The sequence below is a fragment of the Bactrocera dorsalis genome, chromosome 3 (genome assembly GCF_023373825.1).
Source record: "Bactrocera dorsalis isolate Fly_Bdor chromosome 3, ASM2337382v1, whole genome shotgun sequence".
NCBI classification, from domain to species: Eukaryota; Metazoa; Arthropoda; class Insecta; order Diptera; family Tephritidae; genus Bactrocera; species Bactrocera dorsalis.
Window position 1 is genome coordinate 74,223,189 of NC_064305.1, and position 16,293 is coordinate 74,239,481.

The window sequence follows — 16,293 nt, forward strand, 5'->3', positions numbered from 1 at the left end:
AGTTTTTTTGGTTTCGACTCATTTTCTCCTCGGTTCCGATGATTGTTGAGTTATTTGTATATCAAACTCATAAACCCGTGTTTCATCGACAGTTATAATTCTCTCCATGAATGTGAGATTGGAATTCCCACAATCAAGCATGTCCAGAGAGATTTGTTTACGGTACTCTTTTTGAAAAAAAGTCAGCTTTATTGGGACGATGCTAGCATGAAGCCGACTCGCGAGAGCTGTCGAGCTCTTTTGCCATCTCTCTAACAGTTGTCTGACGATTTTCAAGCACTAAATGCTTCACTTTTTAATAATTTTATCAGTTGAAGAGGTCAAAGATCGTCCAGAACGAGCCATGTCTTCAACGATCTCTCGACCCGACCGTCTTTGAAAGCTTTATTCCATCATAGGCTTGTGTGTGAGACAAATTCGTTCTTCGATATTCTTATCCATTGTAAAAATCGCAACGCACTACTGAGGTATACCGACTTAAGCAGCTGCTGTAAACAAACTGGTTGGCAGTTAGCGCTCATATTTGGCACTATAATTAAGGATAGTCCTACCAATTTATTAATTTAATTATTTTTTATGTCGCAATATATAACTGATGAAATATACACCCACCGCTTGAGATTGCAGCGTAAATTTACTACTGGGAAAAGATTGCCACACTTATAAACTAATTTCCTTCGCTAATTTCATACAATTAAAGAAGTTATTTTCCAATTAATTTATTGTTTCTTAATTCACATATAAATTATATAAAAATTAATAACTAATTAATAGCGCTATACACTATTTACATCACTACAGAAGCTATACACATTCGTTAATATATACTTATGCATGTATTTATATATATATTGCTTTCACTTGCAGAGCATTTAAGTGCATAATTATGACTAAATAGTATATATTGTACAATAAACCACCGTTATATGCAACTAATTACAAATATATATGTATGTGTATATTAAACATACAAACTTATAACTAAATATGTATATATATAAGCTCACTTAGGTGATATATTTATAAATATTTTCATTTGTTTTTAATATAAATACAAAGCTAAGCTTACAGCTTACACTTAAATGGAGCAATGACCCGTTATGCGCTTAACTCATTAATTTAACGATTAACAAACATTAATATGCATATAAGTACATATAGTATATATATATGTATAAGTGAGTGCAACCAAACAACAACAAACAAAGAATGTGTTCAAATAAAATAAGAACTATTTACAAAACTCGAAATAGATGTGAAATCGTGAAACGCTACAAATAAATATGCTGTACTAAACCTAAAATAGAAAAGTGGCTAGCGAAGGGTTGTGGAAATAATTTTTTGAAAAATTAAATAAGAAATCGATAAATGTGAAAGTTTTGAGCATTTTTAGTTTGCGACAATCAGTATTAAAGTATAATATTTCAATTTCGCAGTAAATTTGACGTAAGTGTAGTCGCGTTAATACACTTGTACTACACATTCGTTGTCAGACCGACGACGTAGGATATCCAATCTACCGTATAGGGTACACGATGATAGATGCCCGGCTGGCCGCGCGATGCGCACGAGTAGCCAGCTGAAACCACGCCTGCGTGAGAAACAAACGGAGTAATTAGCAAATGTTGTGCAGGAATATTAGTTTCGATGTGTATACCGATTAAATACCAACGGCCGTTCTTCTCATGCATCAGCGGTCCACCAGAGTCACCCTGACAGGAGTCCTTGCCGCCGTTGCGATAGCCAGCGCACATCATTTCGGGATAAATAACAACATTGATGCCGTTTTGACGATGCCAGCGTTCGCAAATGCTAGAGAGAGAGAGAATATTAAAAATTAATATGATTTTTTTTTTAATTGTGTGCAAAAAAGTGTTTAAGAAAATAGTAGAAACATTTTTATTTAAATATTATAGAAACAAATTATTCGATAAAAGTTTAAATACATTGGAAGTAACAATAATATTTATATACATAAGCTCAAAGCAAATTTTAAAATTTCTATTAATTTTTATTACAAAATAATATTTGCCGTAAGCTTTAATCTTCTGTTTTCCAAATTTCATATTATTTTTTAGAAAATTATTTATTCTTTCTTTTCTTTTTTTTATTATTTCTCCATTAAATTAACAATACTTTCAAATTATAAGTTCACAGCTAAATTTACTCACCGGTTCTCAATCACTGGCACATCCACGGCTTGTAAAGTCTTAGGCCTCAGTCGTGAGCCGGGATTCAAAGCACCCCAGCCCGCTGCCCAACCAAATTTTCCCAGAAAGTCCTCATTCTTTTCCGGTAAGCAGATAGGAGCTTAAATGAAATTAAAATAATTTTTTGAAGTAAAGTTGGTAGACCGAAAGCATCTGAGTATTAATTAAAAATTCACTAACTAAGTAATTAAATAAAAAAGAATGTGTCATAAATGAGGTATGGTAAAAATTCAAATCATTACTATTGGTATTGATATTTCTAATCTTATACTGTGGGCAAAAAATAGTAACATTTTTTTATTTAAATTTCAAGCGAAAATCCATTCGTCGAAATATTTTTGTACTAGGTTCGTTTGACTAGTATAATCTCGTCTCTCTGCATATATATTCGGAATATTGGAAAGTTTATTTGTCGCAAAAAAGTGCGAAGCACATCTAGGACGGCCATCAACATCATGGTAATGAACATGTCAATAAAATAAAGGAATTGGTGTTTGAGAATAGATGATTAACAGTCAGAGATCCTATTGGTATCGTCAGATTATCGGAATGATCAGTGAAAACAATTTTGAAAGATCATTTGGGTCTTTTTTTCTTTTCGCCAAATTTTCAATCAACATCGTGCCGCAACCGCTGTATTCTCCTGACTTACGTCCGTGAGACTTCAGGCTATTCAGCAAAATCAACTCTTATGGTACTTCCACGTTTCTAGGTAAGACTCATTTGGCAAAGGCTCTTCCCAATAAAAGAATGGACCTTACGAACTGTATAACTTCTCTCAATGTGCATTTTGCATTCCAAAAATGGCAATTTTACTATAAATATAAATAAATATATTTTTAAATATAAATACATTTACTTTGACGGCTGGTTTGACAGCGATCGTTTTAGGAAAGATTTTGCTTGTAAAAAGAGAGCCCATTTATGAAATAGAGTATTTTAAAATAATATAATTTATCGCGCTGTTCGAATCAAAGACTTTTTGAGATTCTCCAGATTTATGTATAGTAGTCTACAGGCCATGCGCTCCAACTTTTACTACAACTAGCAAATCTGCGTTTCCAGAGATAGCAAATGATTAGTAGTTTTGAAACCATGAATATTGCTTTCAAGCCTCTGCTGGGTGTTTTTTTTTTCTTGTGCACTAGAGTAGAATCTCGCTGGAAAATTTAATACTTTGCTTGCCTTCTGAAACATCTTGTTAGCACACTTTTGTCCCACTTTTAACTCCTTTTTCACAATGAAGGGGTGTAACGCCTTTACAGCAGGCTCCATCTCCAACCATTATAATACCATATAACCATTATATGGTGACCACATTAAACCCTTGGAATAACATTATTTTGCGTCTTTATGAGTTTTTTGAGTAGTTTTTGTCGTTTTTTTGTTAACAACTTTTTGAAGAATGAAAATATTATTATCTGTCGAAAGAATACTTTCATAGCTGTAAAGCGCATGCCATTGATTTGAGCCTAATTTGCTTCATGCTCGTTTTCAGAGGATGACAGGTTGACAAATGGTAGGCTTTCTTATGTTGAATAAGTCTTGACATTAATCTAGTCTATATATTCATTTCTCTTGACTTGGATTTCTGTTTTTTTATATTTTACGAACTTGTCCTTGCTGTATATATTGTAAGCTTTGTAACAGAATTTATGGCACTACCGAGTATATTATACCCTACAGAAACAGATGAAGTACTTTCGCACTACAAGTACTGATTCGAAAAAATTTATACAGATATGAGTTTAACTAAACCTTTTGAACAAGTACAAGTATGGTGTATAATGTTGAATAAAGTCAGTTCGCAAAAAATTACATATTTTCAAAATCAACACTCACCTATATGCGGCATAAAATGCACCGGTCGCTCCAGCGTCAAAACGGACACATCGAAACGATCCGCCTGCGGTGTGAATTTGAAATACGGATGCACATCGATGCGACGCACACCGAACGTGTAAGCTGGCAGTGGTTCAACCGCAGAGTTGATTACGTAATCGCCGAGTGTGACATGGACCTGGCGCGGTGTGGCACGTGCTACACAATGACCGGCGGTGACGACGTGACGGCGCGACACCAATGAACCGCCGCAACTGTGGAAGAAAAAAAAGAAGATTTAAAAAAAAGTTTAAGATAAAAAACAATAATAATAATAAAGTAGCAAGAAAATGCATATGAAAGCATGTGGATGGAAATGGAAACTAATTTTTTCCAGATAACACAAAGCACGCGTGTTGTTGCAGGCGCGTGAGTGCAGGAAATAAATGTTGCGTATACGCCAGTGTTGACAAGTTGGTGATTAATTGGTAAACAAACATAAAACTGGTTGACGCTTGTTGTTGGTGTTGACTGGTGTTGTTGAGGTCAACATGTGCATAGGACAGGATATGGATGGCATATATGTTATATACATATGTGTAATGCATATATATATATATATATATATATATATGTATTTATATTTATATTTAGACACGTATTTACTTATGGTACATGCTTTAAAGCGCCTGCGCTACATATTGTGGCAAGGTACTGTGACGCGCCGCTTATGCAACGCCGCTGTAAAGTGTTGCAGACGGGATATAAGCAATCACTTACTTGCATATTTACCAAAATACAAACAACTTTAGTGATTATGCAACCGCTGGGTATTTTGGCAAAGCCATTTCGCGAGCTCAATCTTTCAATACATACTACATACATCCATATATGTATGTGTGTGTGCGTGTTTGTTAATTTTCCATTTTATGACGGAAACGCTCAGTTCCGGTTGTTGTTTTTGTTAGTGTTTTGCAAATATAAAATTTTATGTCAACACTTACCGCGAGGATCCGATACGTATGTACGCCTGCCAGGGAAACGAACCGAAACCGGCATCGTCGCCGCCAACTATGCGCCGTTGCGCAGCCTGTTTGGCCAGCGAAATGCCGCAACCTGGAAAATTTGCAAAATTTTTGTGAATATTTTTTTTTATGATTATTTCTGTTTGGTGAATGGTGAAAGAGATATGAGAGTTTGTGATTACACTGCAAGCTAAAAGCAAATGTCCGTTAACAATACAACTACGAGCGTATACGACCAGGAAAGATGGTGGTGGTGGTGGTGTTTGTGGTGGTTGGTGGTGAGTGGTGGAAAGCGAAGTTCACATTTAACGAGCGATAGTTGCGATTAATGAGAGCGTAATTTTGTATATGTAAATGAGCGTGAGCATTAGTAGTGCAAATGTGTAGCAAGCAACGCTAGTGCTTGTGGTGTGGCAGGGCGCGCTTGCAAAATGCCAAGCAACTAATTGTGTAATAGCAATAACAATAGTAACGATAAAGTAACACAAAACCAATTTTCGGTGCAATGTAGATGGTTTCCGAAATCGTTAACCATAATTTCGTTTCGATCTCGGCGCATGCGCGCCACTCACTCGCTGATCTTCCGCAACAAATTGGCCAACCGCAGCCACAAACGAAGGTTGCAATTATGCCGCACAGACGTACAAACTGCGCGCACTGCGACGCCGTTTAGGGATTAGTAACGCGATTGCAGCAGCAACAACAAAAACAACAATAAATGCAATACTAACGAGCGACTGTTACCATTAAGACGCGGCTTAGCGGTGCTGGCGCGTGCTTTCGCAGCAAAACTTTTACAAAAACAATACAGTAAACACGCGCTGCATAAAGTACGTGTACATAGTAGTGGCACTCATGCCACAAATTGTTGCACTAATTATTTTCATTAGTGTTTGGCGCGTAACGGCATGCAGCAGCGCACGGGTGAGTGGCTTAACGGTATACATAAATATATTTTGCATTTGTCTATATATATTTGTTGGTATGTAGGCAGGCTTAGGCGTTTATTTGTTGTTAATCGTAAGTAGAAAGCATTTGGTTTGTTGAAATAGCGGACGGTTCGTTGGGTTTTGAAGGGAACTCTACCTTTTTGTTGTTTTATTTACGGTTTAGTGAAAGGATTTCATACGTAAATGTGGGACCTTAAAGCAATCGGTTATAGTAACATATGAGTATTTAGTCTACTACTCCAACTAGATTATTAAAATTGTTGTATTAATTAATTAATTTTACCGAGCTGAGTGCAATGCTCCAACTAACTAGGCAACTATTGCATGCAATATAATCGAATGTGATTAAGATAGCTTTATTAAAAATATATTTTATTGTATGTGTGTATGCAAATTTCTTGTGTAATACTATTAGGGTGTGTACTTTTGAGTTTATAACTGAAATTCGGTGCGAAAAATACTTTAACAGCGAAAACATGCTCATGCAACATTTTTTATATTCAAGTAAATTTATATTTCTATATATTTTGCACAAAATAGGGTGTTTATTTAGAGCCTGACAGCCAATCAATGTTTTGTGCTATATTCTTTGAATTTGAAGAAACTTCTCTGAAGCAAAATACTAATAAAATACAAATCGAATACCAGTTTAAGTAATTTTTTGACTATAAATTTGAATTTCTTTATTTAATAAATATTTTTTCTTAGTCTACTGGAGAACAAAAAAATAAAAAATTACAATAATATTTTTAGGACATGTTAATATAATATAGTAAAAACAATTTTCTTGTACTAATAAATTTTTCAAATCAATAAATAACAAATTTTAAATATTAGAATAAAGATTACGAATTAACCATCAAATTGAAAAAGTATTTTCTATATATTTTTTAATATGTTACAATTTAGAAAAAAAATATTTTGCATATTTTAACAGTACATACCTCTAAAACTACCTCGCTAAAATTTTTAAAGAGTATTTCAATATTATTTTTATGACTTACAACCCTCAAAGTATGGCGTGTATCGTAAATCTACACAATCAGTTTATCTTTAAACGCTATTTTACAGAAAGAGTATTTTTATTATGAAAAGATAACGCGAAAACAAATAATCCGATCACTATCTTTCTTTCGTTCTTCGGTTTTCTACATGTTCTGTATATGGTTCAATTCTTCTTACAGTGAAATACCAGTTTTGTGATCTAATCAAGAATCGGATTTTGGAATAGTCATGAACGACCAAAACCTGGATTAAAATTAATTTTTTTTTAACATCGCCATTTTTCAATTTTTAATTTCTTCCCTACCCTAGTTATTATACTGACAATACCTTTTAGTCTGGTATTTTATTTGAGTTTCATCCGCGGTAAACGCCGAAATCACTACAGTATTAGAATAATTTTTTTTATCGCCGTCAAAGATCACATGTATCACGAAAAATATTTAAACTGATTTTTTTATATTGCAATTTCCAAAAATCGTCTTTTTTAGGCTAACTCACTAGGTTTGCCCTTTAAGGGGTTACACGAGTTTACTGCTTTTAAAAATCGTATTATTTTATTGTTATTAAATTCTACAACACCTCGAAATTTTCGGAGATACAACGTTGGAACAAGGGCGATCGAAGCTAGCTAGGCTAAGTGCGCGTCTTTAAAAACTGTTTTTTTCTCGAAACTGTGTTTTTGAAGACGGTTGGCAAGAACTACTCAACCGATCTCCCCGAACTTTTACACAAATCCATCCAAACCCAAATTTCAAATACAGTCTTAAAGATTTGTACGTAAGATTTTTTTCGATTACAACTAGTTGAAAATTTTGCGACTTCGACTAAGTTCTAAGTTAAGGTTTTAACTAAAACACGTATGTTTTTCACTTCAGATGATCTTGAAAAAGTTATCTTGCCAATGCGAGCCGAGTTTAAAGCTTTTTTTTCAAGAATTTCAGAATTTCTTTTCCTGACAAGAAAGTGTTGGGAATTTATAAATAAAACGAAAATTTTTCAATCATCATCCAAATTTATTTTATCGCCTTTAATGTAATCCATTTGAATCAACACTTCTTCCAGTCGTCTAAAAATTTTTTATGAGGTTTTTCTGGGATGACCCTCAGCTCTCGCGTTAAATTTGCTTTGATATCTTCCATTGAGTCGTAGCGTGTTCCCCGAAGTGGATATTTCAGAGTGGACAATAAGAAAAAGTCACATGGGGCCATATTAGATGAATACGGTGCTTGATCAATGATATTTGTTGGTTGTTTGCCCCCAAAAATTCATTCACAACGATAGCTTTGTGCGATGGTGCGTTATCATGATGAAGAGTCCACGAATTGTTGGCCCACAAACGCGGAAGTTTATGACGGATAGCGTCTGGTAAGCGCTATCACAACAAGTCTTGCAGCAACGCGTTGCATGCCCAATTTTTCATGCATAATCAAGTTTTCTCAAGTTTTTTATCCGCAACAATTACAATTTAACTCAAATACTGTCATCAATATTTTCAGTCAATGTAACATTCGACAAACACTACTGAGGTCGACTGGCATAAACAGCTGCTGTAAACACACTGGTTGATAGATCGTGCTAATTTTGGCATTATAATTAAAAAGAGGGGTATAAACCTAGGAAAAAAAATTTACCCTTCTTCCATATAATCGGGAGATTTAAATGAAGAATTCCTGATACTTTCTTGACAGAAGAAGTTTAATGTGAAGTTTGAAAAGATTTATTCAACTCTCTATAAATATTCTTCTCTAACAAATTATACGTCAAAATTAAAAAAAAAGATCTCTGTGTATTTAAGTTGTTTTTTATTTGTCTATCATTCGCTAAGTAAATAGTTTTTTGCCTCTCACTTATATCTGATATTTAGAATATAACTGGCGCGCATAAAATTGGCGAACCGAAGTGCTTGCAGCAATTTAACTAACACTTCAGATATTATAGAAAGTAATCTGACAAGATTTCTTAAATAGGTCAAGTGTACTACACTTTTTTAAATAGCCTCACGCGATGCTCATTCACTTTATATTTTTGTGATATGTTCGCTTACTATTCTGTTTACTGTCAACTGAGACAATTTTCAAAATTTATAGATTATATATTCTGTGTTTAGTGTATATACAAAAGTGAGTTATATATACAAAATTGACCCGATTTTCGATGGGCATAAAGTTAATGATACCATCCTACCAATAGAGTGCTCACACAATTTATTTCTTCATACCCACAAGCTAACCTCTCTTAAAACAAATAATTGTATACTAGGGTTCTCCAATGAAACTAAAGAATAATCTACAAGAACTCTCCATATACACCACCCCATTAACGCCACTAACACCTAAACGCCAAGATAATTTCAAACGCTAAAAATTGTGCAACCCGCATAAAACCATACAAAACAAAGATATGTGTTTGCAAATATATATTATATAATAAATTAAGTTTGTTTGTAGCCATTTCCAAGCCATACTCCACCACATGCCGCCGTGCAATATTACGTAAATGACGTAAGGCCTAATTAGTAAACGTTTACAACTCACTGGCATCATTTTTAACCGGGCCATAGTTTTTATGCGGAAGATCAGTCAGATCGATTGTATTGCCCACGAAATCGGAGGTGCGTAGGTTAGCCGATTTGGCTGTGCGATGACAGCAACCGCGCAGCAGGCCATTACATGTGCCCTGCAGTAGACCGCCACTCATCCAACAACCGAGAAAAAACTCACAAGTACCACCGCGGTGTTGACATTCTAGTTCGGTTGTGATATCGACTGAGAGAAAGTTGCGTGTGGAAAAATTAACATTTACATATAAATAGCATTGAGTGCAAGTAAATCTAAGACACCGTTAAAATATGGATTTCTAATTTATTGGTTTGGTTTTGGTTTTTGTTTCAACTGAGAGGGAAGACCGGTCTCCATGCTAGAAAGAACTCAAATAAAATAATTTAATTTATAAGTATTTTTTAAGCATTTTCGAGGAGCAATGTAAAAGTGCACAAAGCAACCAAAAGCATTAGAGAGCGCAAGTTGGAAGAGTGTTGAGAAGTTTTTGTTTTTCTATTTTATAGTTTTTCTTTGATATCTGCATATAGATCTAGCTATGTAAGTACGCATTTGTGAATATTTTTTAATGTGCTGTTGTGGATTGAAGTTAGCTTTTGTGTGTAACGAAACGGAACGCTTACCTTTTTCTTTGAATGTACCCGACGATGGTGCGCCCGTTAAACTGCTCTCTGATGTGCCGTCAATATCTTGTAGACTGAATTCATTGCGTACATCTTGGATGGCAGCCAAATCGTTGATGCCGAAATTTTGATCTCTAAAGGGATTATATAAAATTCTATATTAGAAACTAAAAAAATTAATTTTATTTAAGTAAAATGTCATCAATATACATAAATATATATAAATAAAGTAGTTTCTACAACTACTAGTAAACTAGTCGAAATTCTGATTGAATCGAGTGTGCCCCGCTTATTAGCCATTATCGTTTGAACAACTCTTTTTCAACATTAAGTTCATTTTTTTTTTTGGAAATGACGAAATCAGTCCATAAATACGCGATTTATAAGTAGCTTAATTCCAGCGCCACCTATCGGCGTTCTAGTATTTAATGTCGAGATGTTTTAGGTAAGGTTAAGTTAATCTGGTAGGCCAATAAGCCACGCTTAGATACAAGATGGAGTTCAGTTCCTAGGTCCTAGAACTAGTCATCCTTTACGATTCCTGTGCTTGGCGCGATTTTAACAGACTCTGCGGCGTCACTATCGATAGTCCAGATTTAGTCCAGTGTATCATACCGTGAGGACTCCCGATGCTAACTGTATAGTCTTGCCAGTGCGAGACAAATGCACAAGAGATTCGCCATTGTTTCCCTCGTACCCTGTTCTAGACATTTCCTGTAGTCTTCTCGATCTATTAGACCCATCCTACGGGCGTAAGTCCCCACCAGACAGTGACCAGTTAGTATTTTATGATAAGTAAGTTATCTAAAAAGTAACAACAGAGAATTTCGCTGGATTGAATTGTTCACAATAAGAAAGTATTTGATTTTGATCGGTCAGTTTATATGGGAGCAATATGGTACAGTGAACCGATATCGGCGGTCCCGACAAATGACCAGTTATTTGGTGGAAAAAGAACGTGTGGAAAATGCCGCATAGATGTTTCAAAAATTAAGAGTCTTAAGGGTCGAGCCAGAAGAACGAACGGAGCGGCTAAATTCACTAAGTTCACTCTCATTTGTTCTTCAAGGTAACACCTTCCATACCCTGCCAACTCGCAGTATTTTATTATTTTACTTCGCGGAGTACCGACATGCTCGCATTAGTTTTACTAGAAGTTCGTTCCGTCTTTCTAAGTAATGGGCGCCCGCTCGAGTCACTATCTTTTTTTGAGAAGTTCGATTCCATTTTAGTTTTTTCTAATTAATTTTTCATGCTTTCCGCTCAGAGCAACTATCCACCAACCGGAAAGGTAGTGCCAAGACGTGCATTGACGCGCGCCTTTATGTGACGGTACGTTCTTAGCCGACCAGCGCAAAGAGGAAGTCGTCTCAACAGCACTTACCAGTGACGACGGGAGGTGTTCGTACTCTGAGACCTACATACCAGGAATTCAACCGAAGAGACGCGACTTTGACACTAACCGACCAGCCACTCCCTTAGAGTGTCACCCCTACATACTTACTTGGCCGAATACCGCAGCTAGCTGCTCAAACTTCAACCAAATCCAAATACCAAATGGCAGATACACTAAACCATTTTATACCATCAACTGTAATAATATTCACCACTTACCTGAAAGCAACGCTGTCACTAAAATAAACGCCATTGCCGGTACCACTGGGTCCCGTTGTGCCAATATTATCGTTCACAGGGAAGACGACTCGTGGGCTGCGTGACGATTTGAACGGGAAAAAGCGACTCTTTCTCGAACTCTGATAATCAACGGGGCCATTTGGTCCGACGTATTCATTGAACGCTTTCTGTGGCACAAATGGTCGTGGCGGACCTGTACGAAATTCCGTATCACCAAAGAACAAGCCGCGTTGCGGACGTTGTGGTACAGCTGTTATGGGACCGTTCACATCACCAAACTTGGTGACCTCTTCACGAAACAATTTACCAGCAGCGATGGCGGAGCTCAAAGTATGCGGCTTGTTATTGGACACCAAGCCGGGAAATTCGAAGGGATGTGAAATTGGTGTGGCGTCGCTGTTTTCATAGATGAGCTGCCGCGTGTGACGTGTGTCTTGCGCTAGCGCGTCTTCGCTGTATGGTGTCTCGAAGCCTGTGGTTTCCGTGAATATCGGATTATCCTCGCGGTAGCCTTGTGGATAAAAGGGACTAGCTGGTTTGAGGCTGTAACTTGGAAATTTGAAACCATTGCGACGCGCCGGATCCTCATCATCAAAATCGGCTTTGTCTGTGGATGTGATTGGTGCGCCCGGCGCTGGCGCAATTGCTAAATCGCTGCGATCGGTGCGCGCATTTAATAACTCCTCGCCGAACTCTTGCACAGCCGCTGCGACAGCATGCGCTGGTGGACCCAAATAGCCAAACGAGCTATTGTTGCGTTTCGGCAGCAATGTTGTGCTAGTAGCTTGCTGCTGCAGCGGTATGTAGACATAGTTGCGTTGCCGTGAGCTGCGCGTCGCGTTCGCTGTGACTGGAGCAGCAACTGGCGTGGCTGCTGCGGCATTTGCATCAGGCACGACTTGCTTCGGTATTGTGATGGGTACATTACCAGCCGCAGCATTGTTTGTACTGCTGGAGAGCTCAATACCGGGTGCTGGTATTACCTCGACGGTAGTTATGACATCAGAGCGACGCTGTGCGGTGGCGGCGTTGTGCACTGGCGCTTGTGGCTGTTGCGCGACTGCGGCAAGTGCGCGCCCACTACGATAAGCGCCAAAAGTTTGCACCACTGTGCCATCGGCTCGTCGGTGCCAATCGGTAAAGGGCGCTTCATCCAACTTGCTGAAGGTATCGAAGGGCGCGTAAAGATTGCGCGCGGTGCGTCGGCTGTCTGCGGCAGGCGCCACAGTTGCCGCTGAGGCTGTATTCAACCATGATGTTTGCTGCAACTGCGTCGTATGCGGCGCGATATACGCTGTGCTTTCGCGCACATTACGCGTCGTTTGTGTTGCTTGTTGATGCGCGGATGCGGTTTGTAACGCTACTTGGCCTACGTGGGCAAGCGCTGGCGGCCGCTCAATGGCTAAAGTGCATAACAGCAAACTGTTAACAATTGTGGCTAGCAGACTCCATTTGGCGATTGCTAACATCGTACATTGAGCGCGGCACGTGTAAGGCGCGGCGGTGCGAGTTGTGAAGGGGTCAGGTACAGTAGGTGGAAGTGGTACGCGCTGAAGCGTTGGGAAACCACTGACTGGTGATGGGTGTGGTAATATGCCAAAGATGTGGCAACGCGCTTATTTGACGCTCTGCGCTAACAAGGCGCGCGGAAGTACACTTAAGCGGCAATATGGTTACGTCCACCAAGATCAAGGTTACGCGCAAATTAAATACACTAACAACTATATTTGACGTTGCTATTTATGTCACTGCTACACAGCGCTTCGCATTCCTTAGCGCGTAGTGTCGTTTTTGAGGAGCGCGCGCACCATAAACTGCAGGTTGACAACCTCTGCAATGTTTCGGCCAACAAAGTTGCAACAACTTCACACGTTTCTTTAGTCACGCAGCGGTTTGCGACTTGCACATGCTTTGGTTCCTGCACCGACTTCCTGCTCGCGTGCGGCTCAAAAGCTCTTTCGTGTTGCGGCCGTCGCCTTCTTTATGGTCGCGCTTCGCTAATTGAACGGAACTTGCCGCTTGCGTTTGCGCTTGAACTTGCAAACACCAAAATCGTGCTGCCCCAAGCGCTGCAGTGTATGTGTGCAACAACAGCAATCAAAACCGAAACCAAAACAGTGAAACCCGCTGTGGTAATCCAATTGTCGTGGCCAAGGTTGTGGCAGCGCGTGCAGCGGTGGTGGCGGTGATGGCGGCGGCGGTGCGGTCGTTGCACTTGCCGTTAGTCAATTGGCGATTATTGCGCCAAATATGTTGTAAATATGTTTGCTTAGTTGTTATTGTTATTGTTGTTGGCGTAACATGTGCGCACACGCTTGAACTAATTCGTTTCGGAATTGCCGCGCCGTGTTTGTGCGCTTGTTGTTGCTATTGCCGGTGCTGGCGCTGGCGCTGTGTACCTGTTGCGGATATCTCGTGCAGCTGGTTTGTGGTTTGTGTTGCAATTAAATGCGGCAATTTAAGGCAAATGCAAACAAGTTGCACGCGTGTGTGTATTAGCTATTTGTAGCTTTGTTATTACGCTCTTATTGCGGTTGCTAGCTTTGAGGTTATGTTGCGTTTTTCGCTATTTTCTTGTCGTTGTCGCTGTCGCTTCGTTTTATGACCGCAATGCGGTTGTTGGTCTCTGCCGCTGCCTTGGCTACTGGTCAACTCACACGCCTAATTGCCAGTTTTTTGTTTTTATTTCGCTTTTGATACGCTCTTCTTCTTCTTCTTCTTCTTCAATAAGCAAACAACGGCGCTTGAAATGATCAGTTGCGCATGTGGCACTTAGTCGCCCGTGTGTGTTTGTCTGTGTAGGCGCACAACTTGCATTGATTTGCTTCTTTCACTTGTCGTTTCCAGTGGCTTGTGGGCGTTCGTTGTTGTTGCCGCACTTAATTGCTGTTCATGTTCCGTTGTGATTTTTTTCCCAAACACCCAACTACAACAACGACCTATAGATGAAATTGCCGCCAAACTGGTAGTTAACTCACGTGCCTCAAATGAGGCGCCCAGCTCTTGGGTGCGCTGAGTGCCGCAAAACGTTTGTGAGCACAAACAATTTGCCGTTGTTGCAATTAAATGTTATTGTTGTTGCGCTGGCAACTATGCGGCAGCTGCAATCTTAGTTACAAAAGCGTTCGCAGCAGCTGCATTTGTCGATATTACAGTTGTTTTTATTGTTGTTGTTTATGGTTGCTTTATAGCCTTGTGTGGCAGCAGCAGCTTTGTGTTTCCTTGTGTATGTGTGTTGCCTGTAATGCCTGTAATGGTAGATAATTTGAAATAAATCTTTATTAGTACACATTAGCTGTTGGTGAAAATATGAGTAATAACTTGGAAAGCTATGGATAACGGCTATTAAATGCATTAATTTGATGGAGGGTCAAATGTGAGTTGATTGTGTGTTTTCAAAGCAAATAAATTTTTAAGTGTTTATGTTGTGAGGTCGGTATATCTGAGAAAGGAAGCAAATCGGATAGTATGATACATGGGTTTCTAATAAATCTGTACAAAGTTGGTTAAAGTGTAGTCACGTAATACGAGTAAGAGTTCAAAGTTTAGCACTTATGAATAACTGTCTAGCGTTCTAATTAAAGTGGTTAATGGGCACACTTAACTGACTAAACAACGAAATTTTTGGAAAATGAAAAAAATGTATATGCTAAATATTGTATCCCATGATTTATTTTATGAATCCTCAGTTATCTTTGAAAAAAAGTAAGAATTCGTACTACAAACGATTTCTGACAGCTCTAAACAAAAGAACTACTTCTCGCATTAGTTATTGTAGCCTTCTCCATGGATGAAATCAAAAAAATGTTCTACTAGAAGCTATTGTCCGTACAATAACCTGCGGTCGAAAACAAATATTACAAAAAAAAAGACAGTTTAATTTCACCCAATATTGTTTTTTTGTTTCTTGTCTGAGCCTGAGAGTGGCTAAGACTATAAGACGCTAACTATTTAATTATTCATCAATATTTATTCTATTGCCTCCAAAGTAATCCCTACACGATGTAATACACTTATAACCACGATCTTTCATTCCTCAAACTTTTTTCATAGGCACTTTTTGAGAAGGCCTTCAGCTCCTTCAGCGAATTTTGTTTTATCTCTTCGATCTACTGAAAACGGGTTCCACGGAGCGACAATTTCAGTTTGGGGAGCAAGAAACTGGGATCACACGTAGCCAACCTGGTTAATACGGTGGTCAATCGATGGTATTTAGTCTGAAGCTCCTCTTGATAGAGAGCTCCTGATAGTAAACCTCTAAGAAACTGCCTCCCAAGCTTTGAGCCATCCGTAAAGAACCTCACTGCCCCACTCCTCCAACGGCTTCTTACCCTCCACAGCTACCTCGCCGGTATATGGATTTAATAGAAGCCGCCAGAGCTCGGTTTGGCGATTCCGTGACTCAAGTGATTCGATATGAAGTCAAGGTGTAAGGATTTCCGATTGTTCAGATACGTGTTCTTTTA

At 38.5% G+C, this 16,293-nt stretch overlaps 1 protein-coding gene and 1 long non-coding RNA gene across 3 annotated transcripts in view; one reads left to right on the forward strand and one right to left on the reverse strand.

The window, feature by feature from the left end:
* The window catches only part of LOC125777330 (uncharacterized), an 86,920-nt gene that overhangs the window by 4,436 nt on the left and 66,191 nt on the right, over positions 1-16,293 (forward strand). The gene's annotated exons all lie outside the window — the stretch shown is intronic.
* LOC105224568 (uncharacterized) lies at positions 699-15,229 on the reverse strand. 2 transcript variants are annotated; one of them, XM_049451900.1, is made up of 8 exons: positions 11,807-15,229; positions 10,193-10,326; positions 9,546-9,776; positions 5,036-5,147; positions 4,053-4,306; positions 2,172-2,310; positions 1,658-1,812; positions 699-1,591 (listed from the first exon to the last, which is right to left on the reverse strand). In XM_049451900.1, the coding sequence occupies exons 1-8, from the start codon at positions 13,294-13,296 to the stop codon at positions 1,476-1,478; spliced, it is 2,631 nt and encodes an 876-aa protein (XP_049307857.1). In that variant the 5' UTR covers positions 13,297-15,229; the 3' UTR covers positions 699-1,475. The 2 variants fall into 2 exon arrangements, with proteins under 2 accessions (XP_049307857.1, XP_049307858.1); XM_049451901.1 differs by lacking the exon at positions 9,546-9,776 and having other exon boundaries at positions 704-1,591; positions 11,807-15,224.